This window comes from Trachemys scripta, chromosome 10, assembly GCF_013100865.1.
Source record: "Trachemys scripta elegans isolate TJP31775 chromosome 10, CAS_Tse_1.0, whole genome shotgun sequence".
Taxonomy (NCBI): domain Eukaryota; kingdom Metazoa; phylum Chordata; order Testudines; family Emydidae; genus Trachemys; species Trachemys scripta.
The window spans coordinates 45,009,756-45,025,671 of record NC_048307.1 but is presented as its reverse complement, the minus strand read 5'-3'; the positions used below and the strand labels follow the sequence as shown (position 1 = coordinate 45,025,671).

The 15,916-nt window shown below is 46.7% G+C and overlaps 1 protein-coding gene across 1 annotated transcript in view; it reads left to right on the top strand.

The window, feature by feature from the left end:
• The window catches only part of LOC117883894 (casein kinase I-like), a 309,830-nt gene that overhangs the window by 229,950 nt on the left and 63,964 nt on the right, over positions 1–15,916 (top strand). The window contains exons 6-7 of the mRNA XM_034783736.1: positions 2,191–2,212; positions 4,337–4,422. Of these exons, the coding sequence (XP_034639627.1) occupies positions 2,191–2,212; positions 4,337–4,422 (108 nt within the window). The remainder of the gene's footprint in view (positions 1–2,190; positions 2,213–4,336; positions 4,423–15,916) is intronic.

Sequence of the window (15,916 nt, the reverse complement as noted above, 5' to 3'; positions counted from 1 at the left end):
GAGTAGCAGCTGTGTTAGTCTGTATCCGCAAAAAGAACAGGAGTACTTGTGGCACCTTAGAGACTAACAAATGTATTAGAGCATAAGCTTTTGTGGACCACTGCATCCGAAGAAGTGGGCTGTAGTCCACGAAAGCTTATGCTCTAATAAATTTGTTAGTCTCTAAGGTGCCACAAGTACTCCTGTTCTTTTTGCGGATACAGACTAACACAGCTGCTACTCTGAAACCTGTCATTATGGTGAAGAAAAGTTTCTTACCACGGAGGACACAATAAGGCCGCTCTCCCCAGGAACCTCATGCAAAGGCTTTCCAATTACCTCCAGGAGAGCTTCGTGGAGATGTCCCATGAGGATTTCAGCTCTATCCCCGGACATATAGACCTTCTTTTCCAGAAGTTGCACTGCCAAGGACTAAAACGTTAAGCGCCTAGGGCAAACTAATCATGATAAACCCATTGTTAATATTCCTGTTCTGTTCAAAATAAATGTTTACATGTTTAAAACATTTACCGACTGATCCTTCCCCTGATTCAGGGTCTGGGTTAACGCCTGGGGATGGTTGGTAGGGGATCTCTGTGAGGGTGATGAAGAGATCCTGGCTGTCTGGGAAATCAGTGCTGCCTCGTCCTCCTCCTCACCTTCCTCATCTTCCCCGTCCGCTAACATCTCTGAGGAAGCGGCCGTCGACAATATCCCATCCTCAGAGTCCACGGTCAGTGGTGGGGTAGTGGTGGCGGCCGCACCTAGAATGGAATGCAATGCCTCGTAGAAACGGCATGTCTGGGGCTGGGATCCGGAGCGTCCGTTTGACTCTTTGGTCTTCTGGTACGCTTGTCTCAGCTCCTTGATTTTCACGCGGCACTGCGTTGCATCCCGGCTGTATCCTCTCTCTGTCATGGCTTTTGAGATCTTCTCGTAGATCTTTGCATTCAGTCTTTTCGATCGCAGCTCCGAAAGCACAGACTCATCGCCCCACACAGCAATCAGATCCAAGATTTCCCGATCAGTCCATGCTGGGGCCCTCTTTCTATTCTGAGATTGCATGGTCACCTCTGCTGGAGAACTCTGCATCGTTGCCAGTGCTGCTGAGCTCGCCACGATGTCCAAACAGGAAATGAGATTCAAACTGCCCAGACAGGAAAAGGAATTCAAATTTTCCCGGGGCTTTTCCTGTGTGGCTGGTCAGAGCATCCGAGCTCGGACTGCTGTCCAGAGCGTCAACAGAGTGGTGCGCTCTGGGATAGCTCCTGGAGCTATTAGCGTCGATTTCCATCCACACCTACCCTAATTCGACATGGCCATGTCGAATTTAGCGCTACTCCCCTCGTCAGGGAGGAGTACAGAAATCGAATTTAAGAGACCTCTATGTCGAACTAAATAGCTTTGTTGTGTGGACAGGTGCAGGGTTAATTCGATTTAACGCTGCTAAATTCGACATAACCTCCTAGTGTAGACCAGGCCTTAGAGACTAACAAATGTATTTGAGCATAAGCTTTCGTGAGCTACAGCCCACTTCATCAGATGCATCTTCTTACTATATGTTCCATTCTATGCATCTGATGGAGTGGGCTGTAGCTCACGAAAGCTTATGCTCAAATAAATGTTAGTCTCTAAGGTGCCACAAGTACTCCTGTTAATTTTCCTAAATACTTTACATTTCCTTGACCTCATTTTACAGTGTCTCGTTTTCCCCGGCCCCTGCTTCAACCTTCCATAATAAAGGAGGGTTGTCCCTTCAGCCACAGAAACAAGTAAGAATCTTGCTCTAAACACTTGCCAGTCTCAGAGAAAGTTGGAGCAGCCGGCAGCTTGTTGGGACTGTTAGATTATCTAGCCCATCGCATGCCTCCTCCAAATAGCAGCTAAAGTAGGAGAACGTCTCACTCTGGTTTCCACTACTTTTAACAAAGCATCACTTGGCTTTGCCTGATTTTAATATCAGAAACTTACTTTGCCCTAGTGACTAAAATGTTGCTGTTCTAAACTTGAAAATAATTGCTTTTGAAGTTCCAAATCAACTCCATTTTACTAAATATTTATGTTCCCTTAAACATCTAGGATAATGGAACAGTTTGCAAGTGGCCTCTGTAGGTCCCCATTTATGAGATCAAGGCAAATACACTCCTTCTGGAAGCTTCTGGAGAGTGGTGTCTGTTTGGGCCAATCCCTCCTCACTCTCTTATTTTATAGCCTCAGAAATGTACACAAGGAGGTAGGCGGGACAGGGAGTGTGAATAGTCCCAATGGATGCTGCTCTTTAGAAGAGTTAGAAAGCTGATGATACAGATTTCTTGATCCTACAATTGGGAATGTGCAGAGGCTGTTCTCAAACTCCACTAATGGGTGAATAACCTTGATTTTTATTGTTGATGAACACTAACTTGTAAGTATGCAGGATGTGAAAGGAAATGTTTTTAAAAGTTTGGGTGATTAACTATTGCCTTCAAAACTATTTTTGCACCAAGTCACTCAAGTCCCAAAAGGAGAATAGTACTTGTTTTTATGTTTAAATTATTAATTATATAATGGATTTATTTTAATTGCAGCTTTTCTAGCTTACTTTAAAGGCCTTGCTTCTGAAAAGTATAGTTGTTTCTAAGATGTTTTTAATTTTGGGAAGGTGGTGTTGGGTTCTTATTGTCTTACGTGGAGAGTTGTGCCACCTAGTGTAGACAACATGTTAAAACATCGTACAGTGTGTATATCATCATAACTACTTAAGAGGGGCCTCTTGTTACAGGAAGATGTAACAATTGAGACTCTTGTAATAGGTTGGAGGCATTGCAGGAAGCCACGGTATGAGTGGTGTCTTGCTAGTGAATTTGACGCAGATGAAGTTTCCTCCTGTGTAAAGGTGGGGAGAGTGTATGATCAAAGTCCTCTCTAGATCATCATTGCTAATTTCTTGGTAATGATTTAATGCTGAGCATTGTTATTCTAATCAAACTGACTATGGCATTTTTCCAGTCCTTTTCCAGGGTCAAAGATCCTGACTCTTTTGCTGATAACTGTATCCATATTGTAATTATTTTCCCCATTGAATTAAGAGTTGTATCCTTCCTATTTACAGCTATATCAGTGACATGCAGTAGTTGCCTTTTTAGCCTCTCCTCTTCACGTACTATTTTGAGAGCTATATTTGCTATGTAGTTTCCACGACAAATCATGCTGTGCAAAGAACTGCTTGCTCCTCTTCATGCAAATTACACAGCACAGGGACAGCTCTTTAAGCATATTGTGTTTCTACATGTGGGTTGGATGACTGGATTTGCTCCACATTCCTGGCTCTGAATGTGTGAGCTGCCTGCAGGTGGAAGTAATGGCAAGCTGGTCTGTAACCTAACTTCACTTCAGTTTTTTAATTCCTGGGGAAAGCAGATTGATCCATAAACTGCATCTCAGAGTTCAGAAGTTTTTCTAAAACATCATAAACTAGAAATCAAACAGATTGAAGCTGGGGTCTCCTAGCTTTCGTTAGTTTTTAAAAATACTTACATTGTGTTTATCCTCATTCACTGGCCTGAAGCTTTACTCTGCTGGACAGCAGCCTGCTCACAAAGAAGGGCTTTGAAATCAAGCATTTTGGCTCATGTTGAACTATACAAGGAAAAAGCCCCATTTGTATCTGAACTAATAAATGAAATGCTTAGGATTGGTGTCCTCTATTGCATCGGTTCTCAAACTTTTTCATAATGTAGGCCTGCATCTTAATGGATTAACTTATGGACACCTCCCCTCCCACCTGTGATCATATGGACCACCTTCTCTTCCATTCACAATCATATAACATCTTTGTGGCAACTACAGCAAACACTTGTAAGGAAAAGAAACAGGGAAATATTTATTTTTAATTGCTGTGATGTATTGAGCTATAAAAACAGTTGGAAAAGAGCCAGCAACATGTGACCTATCCAGTCTCTACAGGATGGTCATCAAATGCTTCAGACCACCATCACTCTTGAGACCACAGCTTGGGGACTGCTTTACTCTTGTACTATTGCTACTTTAATCCTCCATTTTGATCTGAGTGACACAAGAATTTTAACATTCTCTATTGTACAGTATGTCCAGCCTTTGTGTAGACCAATTACCACTAGCTGATTTTTTTTTTTTTTTTTTTTTTTTTTTTTTAATTTGGCATTTATTTGCTTTGGCCAGTTTTAGGTATTCTTATACAAGAGAATGATCTGAGCTATAATAATTTTTGAGCATATGGAAAGAAAAGTAAATAAAGTTTTCATGTAATACATTATTTCAGAAATAAATCTGGTTGCTGAACCAGTTAGTTTTACTTCAGTAGCTGAAGCAATAACATGTGGTCTCTTGTACCTTTCAGAGCAAAGTCGGCGAGATGACTTGGAAGCCCTTGGCCACATGTTCATGTATTTTCTTCGAGGCAGTCTGCCCTGGCAAGGGCTCAAGGTATATGTTCAAATGTATCACTTAGTGAATTTTAGACAGCAAAATCTACTTTCTTGGTCTCACATTTTTCATTCTTCTTCTCTGCCGGAAGGTGAATCTTTTAGGAAAATTTGAGCAAAATCTCTTCATTTTCTTTGAGATCCAGGAAGTGGATGGGAAGACTCTTCTGGCTGTGTGTGTTTAAAATAAAAAAATAAAACTAACCACACATGGGCATAGTGACCAAAGATTGAAGCTTTGCAAAAATGTACCGTATATACTCGTTCATAAGCCGAATTTTTTTAGTAAAAAAGGGAAGCACCAGAGACGGGGGTCAGCTTATGAATGGGTATAGAGAGGGAGAGGTGGGACACAGCCCCTTCCCCAAACAGAGGGAGCAAGGAGAAGGCAGCACAGCCAGCAGAGACAGAAGGGAAGAGGTGGGGCCAGAGTCTCTCCACTTCTGGCCACGCTGCTCTCCCCACAGCCTCCAAAGCAGCTGCAGCTCTGGGGCTGGCAGGCTGCAGCCCTGCCGCTCAGCCCCACCTCCCAGAGCATGCTGAGGCCGTGCCGCCCAGCCCAGCCCGCCGGAACATGCTGCGGCCGCGCCACCCAGTCTGCCCTGCCGGAGCAGCTTCAGCCAGGCCAGAGACATCCTCCCCTGGTCCTCGCCAGATAAGGTGGGAAGGGATGGGATGGGGAGACTGTGGGGGTCCCAGGCTAGGGGTGGGGTTATGTGGGGGGTGGTCACAGGGGTTACTCCCCTGACTCCCAGCTTCTCCCCCCCCAAAAAAATTTCCCCACCAGTTGCTATCCCGGCCAATCAGGGTAAGCAGCTGGCGCGCCAGGACACTTTTTGTTTACTTAGGTTTACCTCCGTGCCTGCGGACGCTTGAGGTAAACAAACCATCTTGGCCCACCAGCGGCTTATCCTGATGGCCCGGGAGCCAAAGTTTGCTGACCCCTGAATTATAGGGTCAGCTTATGAATGGGTTATAAAAATTTTCCATTTTTACTTATCCATCTTGGGGGGGGTCGGCTTATAAACGAACCGGTTTATGATAGAGTATATATGGTAATTATCTCATTATGAACTAGTGTCTCTGCTGTGTGTGTGTGTGTGTGTGTGTGTGTGTGTGTGTGTGTAAGTAAAACCTTTGGAATATGATTTGACAGCTATGACTGTTTGAAAGCTGCACATGGAACATGGGCACTAAAATTTAAGCCTACACTTACATGGTTAAGGGACACATCCTGCACTACTTTCTCAGACAAACTCCCATTGACTTCAGTTGAAGCTCTTCCACGATGCAGAGTTTGGTCCTAAGTATGCAATAGTTGCTTCAAGGAACTTAGGGCTTGTCTTCATGCGCTACAGCAGTACCGGCTCAGCTGCGCTACTGTAATGCTTTAGTGAAAACCTACTACACCAATAGGAGAGCTTTTGCCCTCGACATAATTAATCCACCTCCACGAGAGGCAATAGCTATATTGACAGGAGAAGCTTTCCCATCAACATAGCGTTGGCTATATGGGGGGTTAGTTCGGTATAGCTACATTGCTCAGGGATAGATTTTTCATACCCCTGAGCAACATAGTTATACTGATACAGGTTTGTAATGTAGACCTGCCTCAGACTATACTGTTAAAATGATCAGCACTAGTAAGCTACACCAGTGCACTAGTTCCTAAGCAAGGAGCTTATTAATATTGTTGACGCAGCCTTTAAGTGCTGCAAACTTATTTTTCTTTTATAAACAAAAAAGGCTACTACAACTGAAAGACTAGAGGGGGAAATGTTTCTGCAGGGTGCCCTCTGCGTATTTCTGTTTATTCCTGTTCTTGAGAAGTGCCTCTTCAGAGTGACACATTTATGAAGGAAAAAAGGAAGGTGGGCAGAGTGTGAATGTGCATAGGACACCCTCAAAGAACCACAATTACTGTCAAGTGACCTCTCTTCCTCTGTTTTCAGTTTGTTTACTTGGTTAATTTAACAGCATTTTGTATACAGTCACTTTCTTCAATTGTTTGAGAGGCCTTCAGAGAGCATCAGAAGACAGAGACACTTTAAAAAGTAGGAAAACATGACCAGATATTGACAGGGGGACTCAAAGGCAAGTGTGGTATCTGAATCTATTTTTAAAGCTTTTTTAAAAAAGAGATTAGATTTCAAATTTACGGACTACTTTTAAAACACAGTTCTGCTCTGAAAAGTCAGTGCATAAAACATCTTACTCAGACCCTTGTATATTCAGCCAACTCTTCGGATTTAAATAATAAAAAGAAATATACTATTTTTTATCTTGTTAGCACTGCAGAGCCAATATCACTTTGGGAGAGTGAGTTGGATTCTGTACTGAACATCACAATTGTTAACTAAATTCCAATTACAGGGGCAAAAATCTATTCTCATTTACATCTTTGAAATCTGCTGCAGACAGGGTTACATATGGTAAATGAGGGCCATATTGTAGAAGCTTTTGAGTGGAGATGTGTGAGCCAGAAAGAATTCTTCGAGTGCTTGTTCACATTGATTCCAATCAGAGGTGTGTGTGTGTGTGTGTGTGTGTGTGTGTGTGCGTGTGTGCGCATGTTCACGTTGGCCAGAAGATTTTTCCCTTAGCAGCATCTGTCGGGTCAGCCTGGGCGCCCCCTGGAGTGGCGCCCTCATGGCGCCTAATATATAGCCCCGCCGACCCACCACCCCTTCAGTTCCTTCTTACCACCAGGGATGGTGGCTGGAATTTCCCTTGGCTCTTGCTCAGCAAGTTTCTTCTCTATTCCGTTGTATATAGTTAATTCTTAGTGTTGTTCGAGTTAATAGTTTAATATAGTATAGTGTTTGTTGGTGGTTCCTCCCACACACTCTGGCCCTGGCACCATGGTATGCCGCGGTTCCCGGGCTCAAGCGCATGCTGAAAAGTGACCTACACTCATCGTGTCTACGGTGCCTGGGGGAGACCCATCAGAAAGATTGTAAGATCTGCTGTGAGTTCCATCTGAGAACACTTAAAGAAAGGGAACAGCGGCTCAAGGTGATCCTCATGGAGGCAGCCCTACACACCCACTCCGACCTGGGCTCGAGAGACCCGACTCCAACAGCAGTGTCCTCAATGCAGAGTGCCCTGTCGGCGAGTTCAGCACCGAGGAAGGACTCCTCCAGGGACGCTCGGCACTGTCACAGCTACTCCTGGGGCCCATCTGACAGTAAGCACCGCTCTCACTCTCCGGTGCCTCAAAAGAAGAAAAACCCGGAGGACTGTTCTCCAGCTAAGCCATGAGATGTGTGACCCCAAGCGGGCCACTCCTCGGCATCTCCTTTTGGGGCCGTGTCAACTCCTGTCCAGGTGCGACAGTCGACTCCAGCCCCATCTCGATCACCGGTGCCTACGCAGCAGCTGCATCTCACGTACACGCCGGAAGCGTACCAGGCTGCTCAGGACCTCCTCCACCTGACGGCACCGTTCTCGCCTGCCAGGGAGGAACTCTCAGCGCCGACGGAGCCACATCCTCCGGTGCACTCTAAAGGGAAGCCGGCTATGATATCAAGACGCCTTCGGCTTGTCCCTGGGCACCTACTCATTCCGACAGAGAGCCTACCAGCTCCCCAAGCTCTCAACGTTTGAGGCATCAAGGATCGGCTCCTCCATGGTCTTCGGTGTCTGAGACCTCGGAGTCAGAGTCCGACTCCTATTGCTCGGGTAGGAGCAGAAATCATAGAGCGAGGTCGGGTAGAGACAGAAAAGAGCTTCAGGCGTGGCCTCCGCAGTGGCAGAACCCGTCTCAGTGGCCTTTCTGGACCCCCTGGGCTTTTCACCAGGGCAAGGGAGGAACCCAGGGCCCACCCAGCAACATCTTCAGTGGCCTCAGCCACTTTTGTGCCGCCTTCCGCTGTGCATCTGCCCTCGGCGCCTATGGTCCCAATGCCTTTGCATCATGCTCGGCTCCGACTTCGGCACCGGCCTTCATGGCATCGACGCACCTGTCTCCCACGCCTGCACCATTGTCGACGTCTACCTCGATGCAGGCACCTACGGCCCCGGTACCGATGTTGGCACCGGGCCCCCCCGACTCTGGCAGCTCCTGTGAGCGTGCCAATGTAGCTCCCTCTGGTGAGACTGATGCCGACGCCAACACCTGTTACAGCACCACTTCCTCCAAAGCTGCCCCAGGAGTCACGTGACCCTCTCCGGTGCAAATGGTAGGGAGCTTCCACTACCGGCACATGCTTCCGACACGTTGGCAGGGGCGGCCATAGCTCCTGCATTAGAGGACAACAGTCCCACAGCAGTTGCTCTGCAGGGCTGCCCAGGGTCTGAGCATCAAGGTTGAGGAGGCGGTAGAGGAGGCAGATCCCATGATGGACATTCTAGCACCTCGGGACCTTCACGGGTAGCCTTGCCCCTCATAAAGACAGTTGTGGACACCACTAAGACCCTGTGGCAGACGCCGGCATCCTTGCCACGCACTGCCAAACGCAATGAGCAGCGGTATTTCTTGCCCTCCAGAGGCTTTGAGCATCTGTACTCCCACCCGCCTCCGGACTCGCTGGTGGTCAATGCGGCTGACCAGTGGGAGAGACCGGGTTTCCAAGGTCCTTCACTCACAATGGGTACTCTTATAACACCTGTGCAGCAATGGCGAAGTTCACGGAGTTCGTTCCTTCGGATTCTCGGTCGGAGTTCACCGCCTTAGTGGAAGAAGGGAAACTAGTCTCCAGGGCCTCCTTGCAGGCAGCTTTAGACACTGCAGATGCTGCCACTAGAGTAGTGGCATCAGGGGTGGCTATGCGCCAAGGAACCTGGCTGCAAGTCTCAGGGTTACCCTATGAGGTCCAGCAAACCATTCAGGACCTCCCGTTTGAGGGTGAGACTTTGTTTTCAGAGAAGACAAATGGCTCCACAGCCTAAAAGACTCCTGAGCCACCCTCAGATCCTTGGGCTTGCATACCCCCGCCACACAGCAGAGAGACTTCCTCCTGCAACCTCCTCAAAGGTTCCAGCAGCAGAACCGCCAGGACAGTTCTCAGAGGAGGAACCGGAGCGGCAGGAGGAGGCAACACCCTTGTGCTAATCAAGGCTCTGGCTAGCCCAAACCACTCTCTGGCCCTAAGCCGGCCTTTTGAAGGTGTGATTGAGGACAGTGTTCCAGACCAGAGAATGGATCTACCCCGCCTTACCTTTTCCTCACGACTATCCCTTTTCTACCATGCATGGTCCCATATCACGTCGGAGCGCTGGGTGCTCCGCATGGTAGAGAGGGGATACTCCATCCAGTTCTGTGCCCTCCCAACCCCCTTCCCCGTCCCTCTTCAGGGATCCTTCTCACAAGCAACTTCTCATTCAGGAGGTGCAGTCGCTCCTAGCACTAGGGGCGGTGGAGGAGGTTCCACTGGAACATGGGGGCAAGGGCTTCTATTTCTGCTATTTCCTAATACCGAAGGCCAAAAGCAGCCTCAGGCCTATCCTGGACCTGCACGACCTCAACAAGTTCATTGCAGGGGAACTCTTCTATACGCCTTCTGCCCATACCGCTCGTCCACAAGGTCCCGCTCAAGATCCACAGAGACCAGGCCCGGGTCATTCTCATAGCACCAGCCTGACCCTGACAGCATTGGTACACGTCTCTCCTAGACATGTCCGTGGGAGCCCTGATTACCTTGCCGCTCTTCCTGGACCTTCTCACTCAGAATCACCGGTGTCTCCAACACCCAAACCTGCAGTCACTCCATCTCACAGCATGGAGGCTCCATGGCTGAATCCGTTTGAGCTTTCCTGTTCAGAACAAGTCAGACAGGTCTTTCTCGGCAGTAGGAAACCCTCTACTAGGGCCATGTACCTGGCCAAGTGGAAGAGATTTTCAGTCTGGTCAGCACAGCGCGACTTGCCCCCCGTGCTAGCCTCAGTGCCCCACATTTTGGATTATCTTCTCCACTTGAAGCAGGAGGGTCTCTCCTTGTCTTCCATAAGAGTGTGCCTGGCTGCCATCTTGGCTTGCCATCCAGGGGTACAGGGCCCTTCCGTTTTTGCTAACCCTCTGGTCAGCCGCTTCCTGAAGGACGTTGACAGGTTGTACCCACACGTCTGCCAACCGGTTCCTGCTTGGGACCTCAACTTGGTCCTCTCTAGATTCATGCGGCATCCCTTTGAGCCTTTAGCAACATGATCCCTGCTCTACCTTTCTTACAAGGTCGCGTTCCTGGTGGCGATAAGTTCAGCCCGGAGGGTGTCTGAGCTCAGGGCTTTAACGTCGGAGCTGCCCTACACCGTATTTTTAAGGACAAGGTTCAGCTCGGACCCCAACCGGCCTTCCTCCTGAAGGTTGTGTCACAGTTCCACCTCAACCAGGACATTTTCCTCCCAGTTTTCTACCCTAAACCTCATTCGAGTAGCAGGGAGCACAGGCTCCACAATCTAGACATCTGCAGAGCGCTGGCCTGTTACGAGAGGATGAAACCGTTCAGGAAGTTTGGTACAGCTCTTTTGTCGCAGTAGCAGACAGGATGAAGGGACAGCAGATTTCGACCCAGCGCATTTCATCATGGATTGTGGCCTACATTAATGAGTGCTACAATCTAGCAGGGATTCCAGCGCCCCCGATAATGGTGCACTCTACAAGGGCGCAAGCTTCATCAACAGCGTTCCTGGCTCAAGTCTCCACCCAGGAAATCTGCAGGGCAGCAACATGGTCATCCATACACACTTTGGCCGTGCACTATGCGATTACTAAGCAGGCTAGAGATGATGTGGCCTTTGGTAGAGCAGTACTCCAATCAGTGGACAGCTCCAACCCCACCTCCTAGATTTGGCTTGGGAGTCACCTGATTGGAATCGACATGAACAAGCACTCGGGGAAAAAAACGGTTACTCACCTTTCGTAACTGTTCTTCAAGATGTGGTGTTCATGTCCATTCCAATACTCACCCTCGTACCCTTCTGTCAGAGTAGCCGGCAAGAAGGAACTGAAGGGGTGGTGGGACGGCAGGGCTATATATTAGGCACCCTGAGGGTGCGACTCCAGGGGTCGCCCAGGCTGACCAGACAGATGCTGCTAAGGGAAAAATCTTCCGGCCAACATGCACGTGCGCACGCACACACCTGATTGGAATGGACACGAACAACACATCTCGAAGAACAACAGTTACGAAAGGTAAGTAACCCTTTTTTCTTTGCACTTAGGTTCTAGTTTGAATTTGCGGTGCTAGCAATTAGGAAATTCTCTTGTAAACTGAGAATTTGATGACTATTTGTGTAGTAAATCCACTGAGACACAAAAATGGAACACACAATGGAATTTCTACAGCTCATGTCTAGTAGCACAGGAGTTCTCCACCTTTTTCTTTCTGAACCCCCCCCCACCCCAAACATGCTAAACTCCACAGCCCACCTGTGCCACAACAACTGTTTTTCTGCATATAAAAGCCAGGGCCAACATTAGGGGTAGCAAGCAGGGCAGTTGCCTGAGGTTTCGTGCCACAGGGGGCCCTGCAAAGCTAAGTTGCTCAGGCTTTGACTTCAGCCTCTGTGGGGTGGCAGGGTTCTGGAGAAGCTGGGGCTTCAGCCCCCATGGGGCCATGTAGTTCCAGGGCAGCTGAGACTTCAGCCCCCCAGGGGATGGCGGGACTCAAATTGAGAACTGCTACAAAAGCAAAGTTAACTCAGCTGCATCTTACTTGTATACTATTCTGTGTTCTTCTTTTCCTTAAATATGTAACAAAAAGTAATAATGTTATGTTGGAAGGGGTTAATGGCTGCCATCAATCACGGATCTGACTAAAGTCAACAGGTATAATAAGAACACTTCAATCAGTCTAAAAGAAGTAGCAACTAAATGCCTCTTCGTGTAGTGATAGCTGAATCAAATGAAGCTACCACCCAAGGCACTAGTCAGCATGTCAGGACAAGAGCAGAAGCTAAGCCCTGTTGCCTATGGGGTGTCCCTGGAGACTGTTTGCAAGTGCAGGGGCTTTGGGATTGATTTGTTGCAACAGTGTGTGTCAGACACAGAAAACTAGTAAACACTGCGAGAAACCGTCATGAGCATGGCCCTGAGAGGGAACAGGAACAGAGCTCCTGGGGTAACAGAACTAGTTGGAAATGCAGGCTTGGGGATTATGGACAAGGAAACTGTTTGTTCCTACTTCGTTCAGGAAACAGGACTTTGGTTACATTCTTCGTAAACATGATTTCCCCAGAGAAATATCTGATTCGTATAATTAATTTCTCTTCCTAACGGAAACAACCTGGCAAGACTCTGAATATTGGCTAACTGCCAATATTGGACCAAGAGATCACGCTATCTTAAGTGACACATTTGAGTAAGAATACCAATAAGTACTTATGAGGCTATCAGAAAATGAATTTTTTAATTGCCAGACTTTCTGTGGTCTTAATCATGAATCATTAATATTTTGTTAGAATTTTTACATTTAATTCTTAAATTAAAAGGGAAAAATGTAGTGCTCTTTTAGGATGTAATTTAAAGAGCTTCAAGCTTTTTCTTGTCTGAGAAATATCAGGAATATCACTTCTCAACTTCCCTACTTCTGCTGGGGACTCAATGGAAGACGGGATAGAGGTTTGTGGGAAAGACTACTGAGCTGAAACTTGAGCTACTGCTTTCCCAGCCATTTGGAGATGCTTAGTTAAACTCTTTGGGTTAAAATTTGTTAAAACCTGTAACACAAACTCAGGCACTCAGCTAAGGTATTTTTCATAGTCATAGATTCTAAGGCCAGAAGGGGGTCCACTATAATCAGCTAGTGTGACTTCCTGTGTAACAGGCCATAGAACTCCCTAAAATAATTCCTAGAGCAGACCTTTTCAAAAAAAATCTAGTCTTGATTTAAACGTTGTCAGCGATGGAAAATCCACAATGACACTTGATAAGTTGTTCCAATGGCTTATTACTTTCACTGTTAAAAAAGATTATGCCTTATTTCATTCTGAATTTGTCTAGCTTCAGCTTCCAGCTATTGGCTCATGATATACCCATTTCTTCTAGATTGAATAGCCTATTATTAAATATTTGTTCCCCATAGAGGTACTTACAGACTGTAATCAAATCACCCCATAACCTTCTCTTAGTTAAGATAAATAGATTGAGCTCCATGAGTCTATCACTTTAAGGCATGTTTTGTAATCCTGTAATCCTCTCCTCTGCACTGTCTCCCATTTATCAATAGCCTTCTTGAACTGCAGACAGCAGAAATGGACACAATATTTCAGCAGGTCCTTTAAAACTCTTGGATGCAACTTAACTGGCCCCACTGATTTAAAAATGTCTAATTTTAGTAGTTGCTGTTTAACATCATCCTGAGATGCTAGTATAATGGAAAGAGTTATTTGCTATGACTACATTATCCTTTTTTTTTAATACAGAACTATTTATTGAACACTTCTGCCTTGTCTGCATTATTGATAATTCTACCATTTCTATGTAGTAATGGACAAATACCATTGTTAGGATTCTTTTTGTTCCTAATATACTTTTAAAATTCTCATTGCCCTTAACTCTGCTGGCCATACCTTTCTTCTATTGTCCCTTTGCTTCCCTTATCAATTTTCTGCCATTCCTACCTTCTGATTTATATTAGTGACTATCACTTTCCACTTTCTTGTATTTGTTATATATAGTGTTTTTTTAATTGATGGGATCAGTATGAGAACCTGATTAGGATAAAATAGAAACCCTGATTACATTTGATAAAAATGTTATATACTTCTGATTAAATGTTCTCTCTCTTCTAATGGAGGGCTGGAAAGTCTGTAGCTCAGGTTTCAGTCTGTTTTGATCTCCCTTTCCCACTCTGGTTTTCCAGTGGGACCTCCATGAAGAGAAGTAAAGCCCTATTTGTGAATGTGTTATTAAAACACAAACACACAACTTTTAGATACTCTATAAATCATAAAGAAGCAATAAAAATATCAAGAATATTTTTCTTTGCACTTCTCCTATACTAGTCATTTAAAGTGTTTCTTTGGCATTTGGTTCCTTGCCCCTCGACTTTGTGGCAATTACTTTTACAATGTTCTGTTAATGAATTCTGATAAGGTATATTTGTTTCCACATATTAGTCTCTCTTCCTCCTTCCCTTTTATGATGTATCTAACTTTTGTCATTGGACTCTGTGTTCATTAAATCACTATGTATAATGATACTTTTTTTCCCCCTCACACAAAATGTTTAAAACCAGACAGACTTTAAAGTAGGTTAGTTTGCTTAGGCTCCCAATTACATGGTTTGTTGTATGTTCAGCTTACTTACGAAATGCAAATGTTTTAACAGTCACACTTAGTATTTGAGTCTCCAAGTGCAGATCGATATGGGAATAATCATTTAGACACAGGGTAAATTGCTCAGGCACCTTCCGACCCTGCAGATGCCCTTCCCTTAGAGTGGGAATGCATGTTGGGCTGTAGCAGTTGAACTGAAAAGAATTGGCAGTTACACGCCAATTTTAATTTTATGTATGATCATAGATGCCTGCCACTTTGGGTGAGGGATCTCAATGTTTTGGAAAATGTTGATCACTCTACTGTATGGTTGAAGAATGGGCACTTCTTGAAAGATCTATGATCTGATCCATTATTTGAACATTTCAGTGGTTTAAGATCAATGATGAGTGGATGGACTTACCGTATTAGGCTGAGGAAGCAATTATTTCCACAGTCATCACCTTGACATCTGCTTCCAGACGTTGTATCCTCCTTGAAGCACTTTGTTTTGGGTTACAAATTCTTAAAACATCACATAGCTTCACCCCAGCCTAATCAATTACAGGCTGTAACACTGTGGCCACTTACTGCCTCCCAAGCATGGCCAGAGTTGCCACTGTAGCCATAGGCAGCGAGTTCCATATCCACGTGGTGCTCGGGCACCAGCAATATACAGAGCCCAGGGGCCCAGCTCCACCAGTATTTGGGGCCGGGAGGACACCTGGCCCCCCTGCGGTCGTGTTCCCCCCCCCCCCCCCCCCCCCCCCCCCCCCAGGGCTCAGGAGCAGGGCTGCTACTCTGAAAACTGACACACTGTCTCTTCCGTGCAGCTACATGTTGCCTCCCTGCAGCAACTGCTGCCGCAAGGTCCTAGTGCCCCGCATCTCCACTGCCAGGGCAGACTGACTCTGGGCCTGCCCTTCCACCTCAGACAGGCAGGACCCTCCAGCAACACAGGGCCTTCCCTCACCTCCCCCCCCCGCCCAAAGTCACCGCTCCTGCCCCATGCTGGGCAAGGAGGTAGCCCCATCCCTCACCCCCCAGTGAAGCTACAATCAGGGGCAACAGCAGGGGAGGAGGCGCACGCAGCACCCCCTGGCACCCACCACGGGGGAGGCGAGGGAGATTCCTGGACCTGAGAGAGGCCCTAGGAGCACATGCAGTGACTGTGTGCTGCTGGGGGGGCAGGAAAGGGGGGCTGCTCCCCCAGAGCTTGCTGCTGCCCGCAGGGAAAAGGCTGGTGGGAGTCCTCCTCTCTGGCCCCTGTCCCGGAGCAGCCTGCCTGCACAACAAACTCA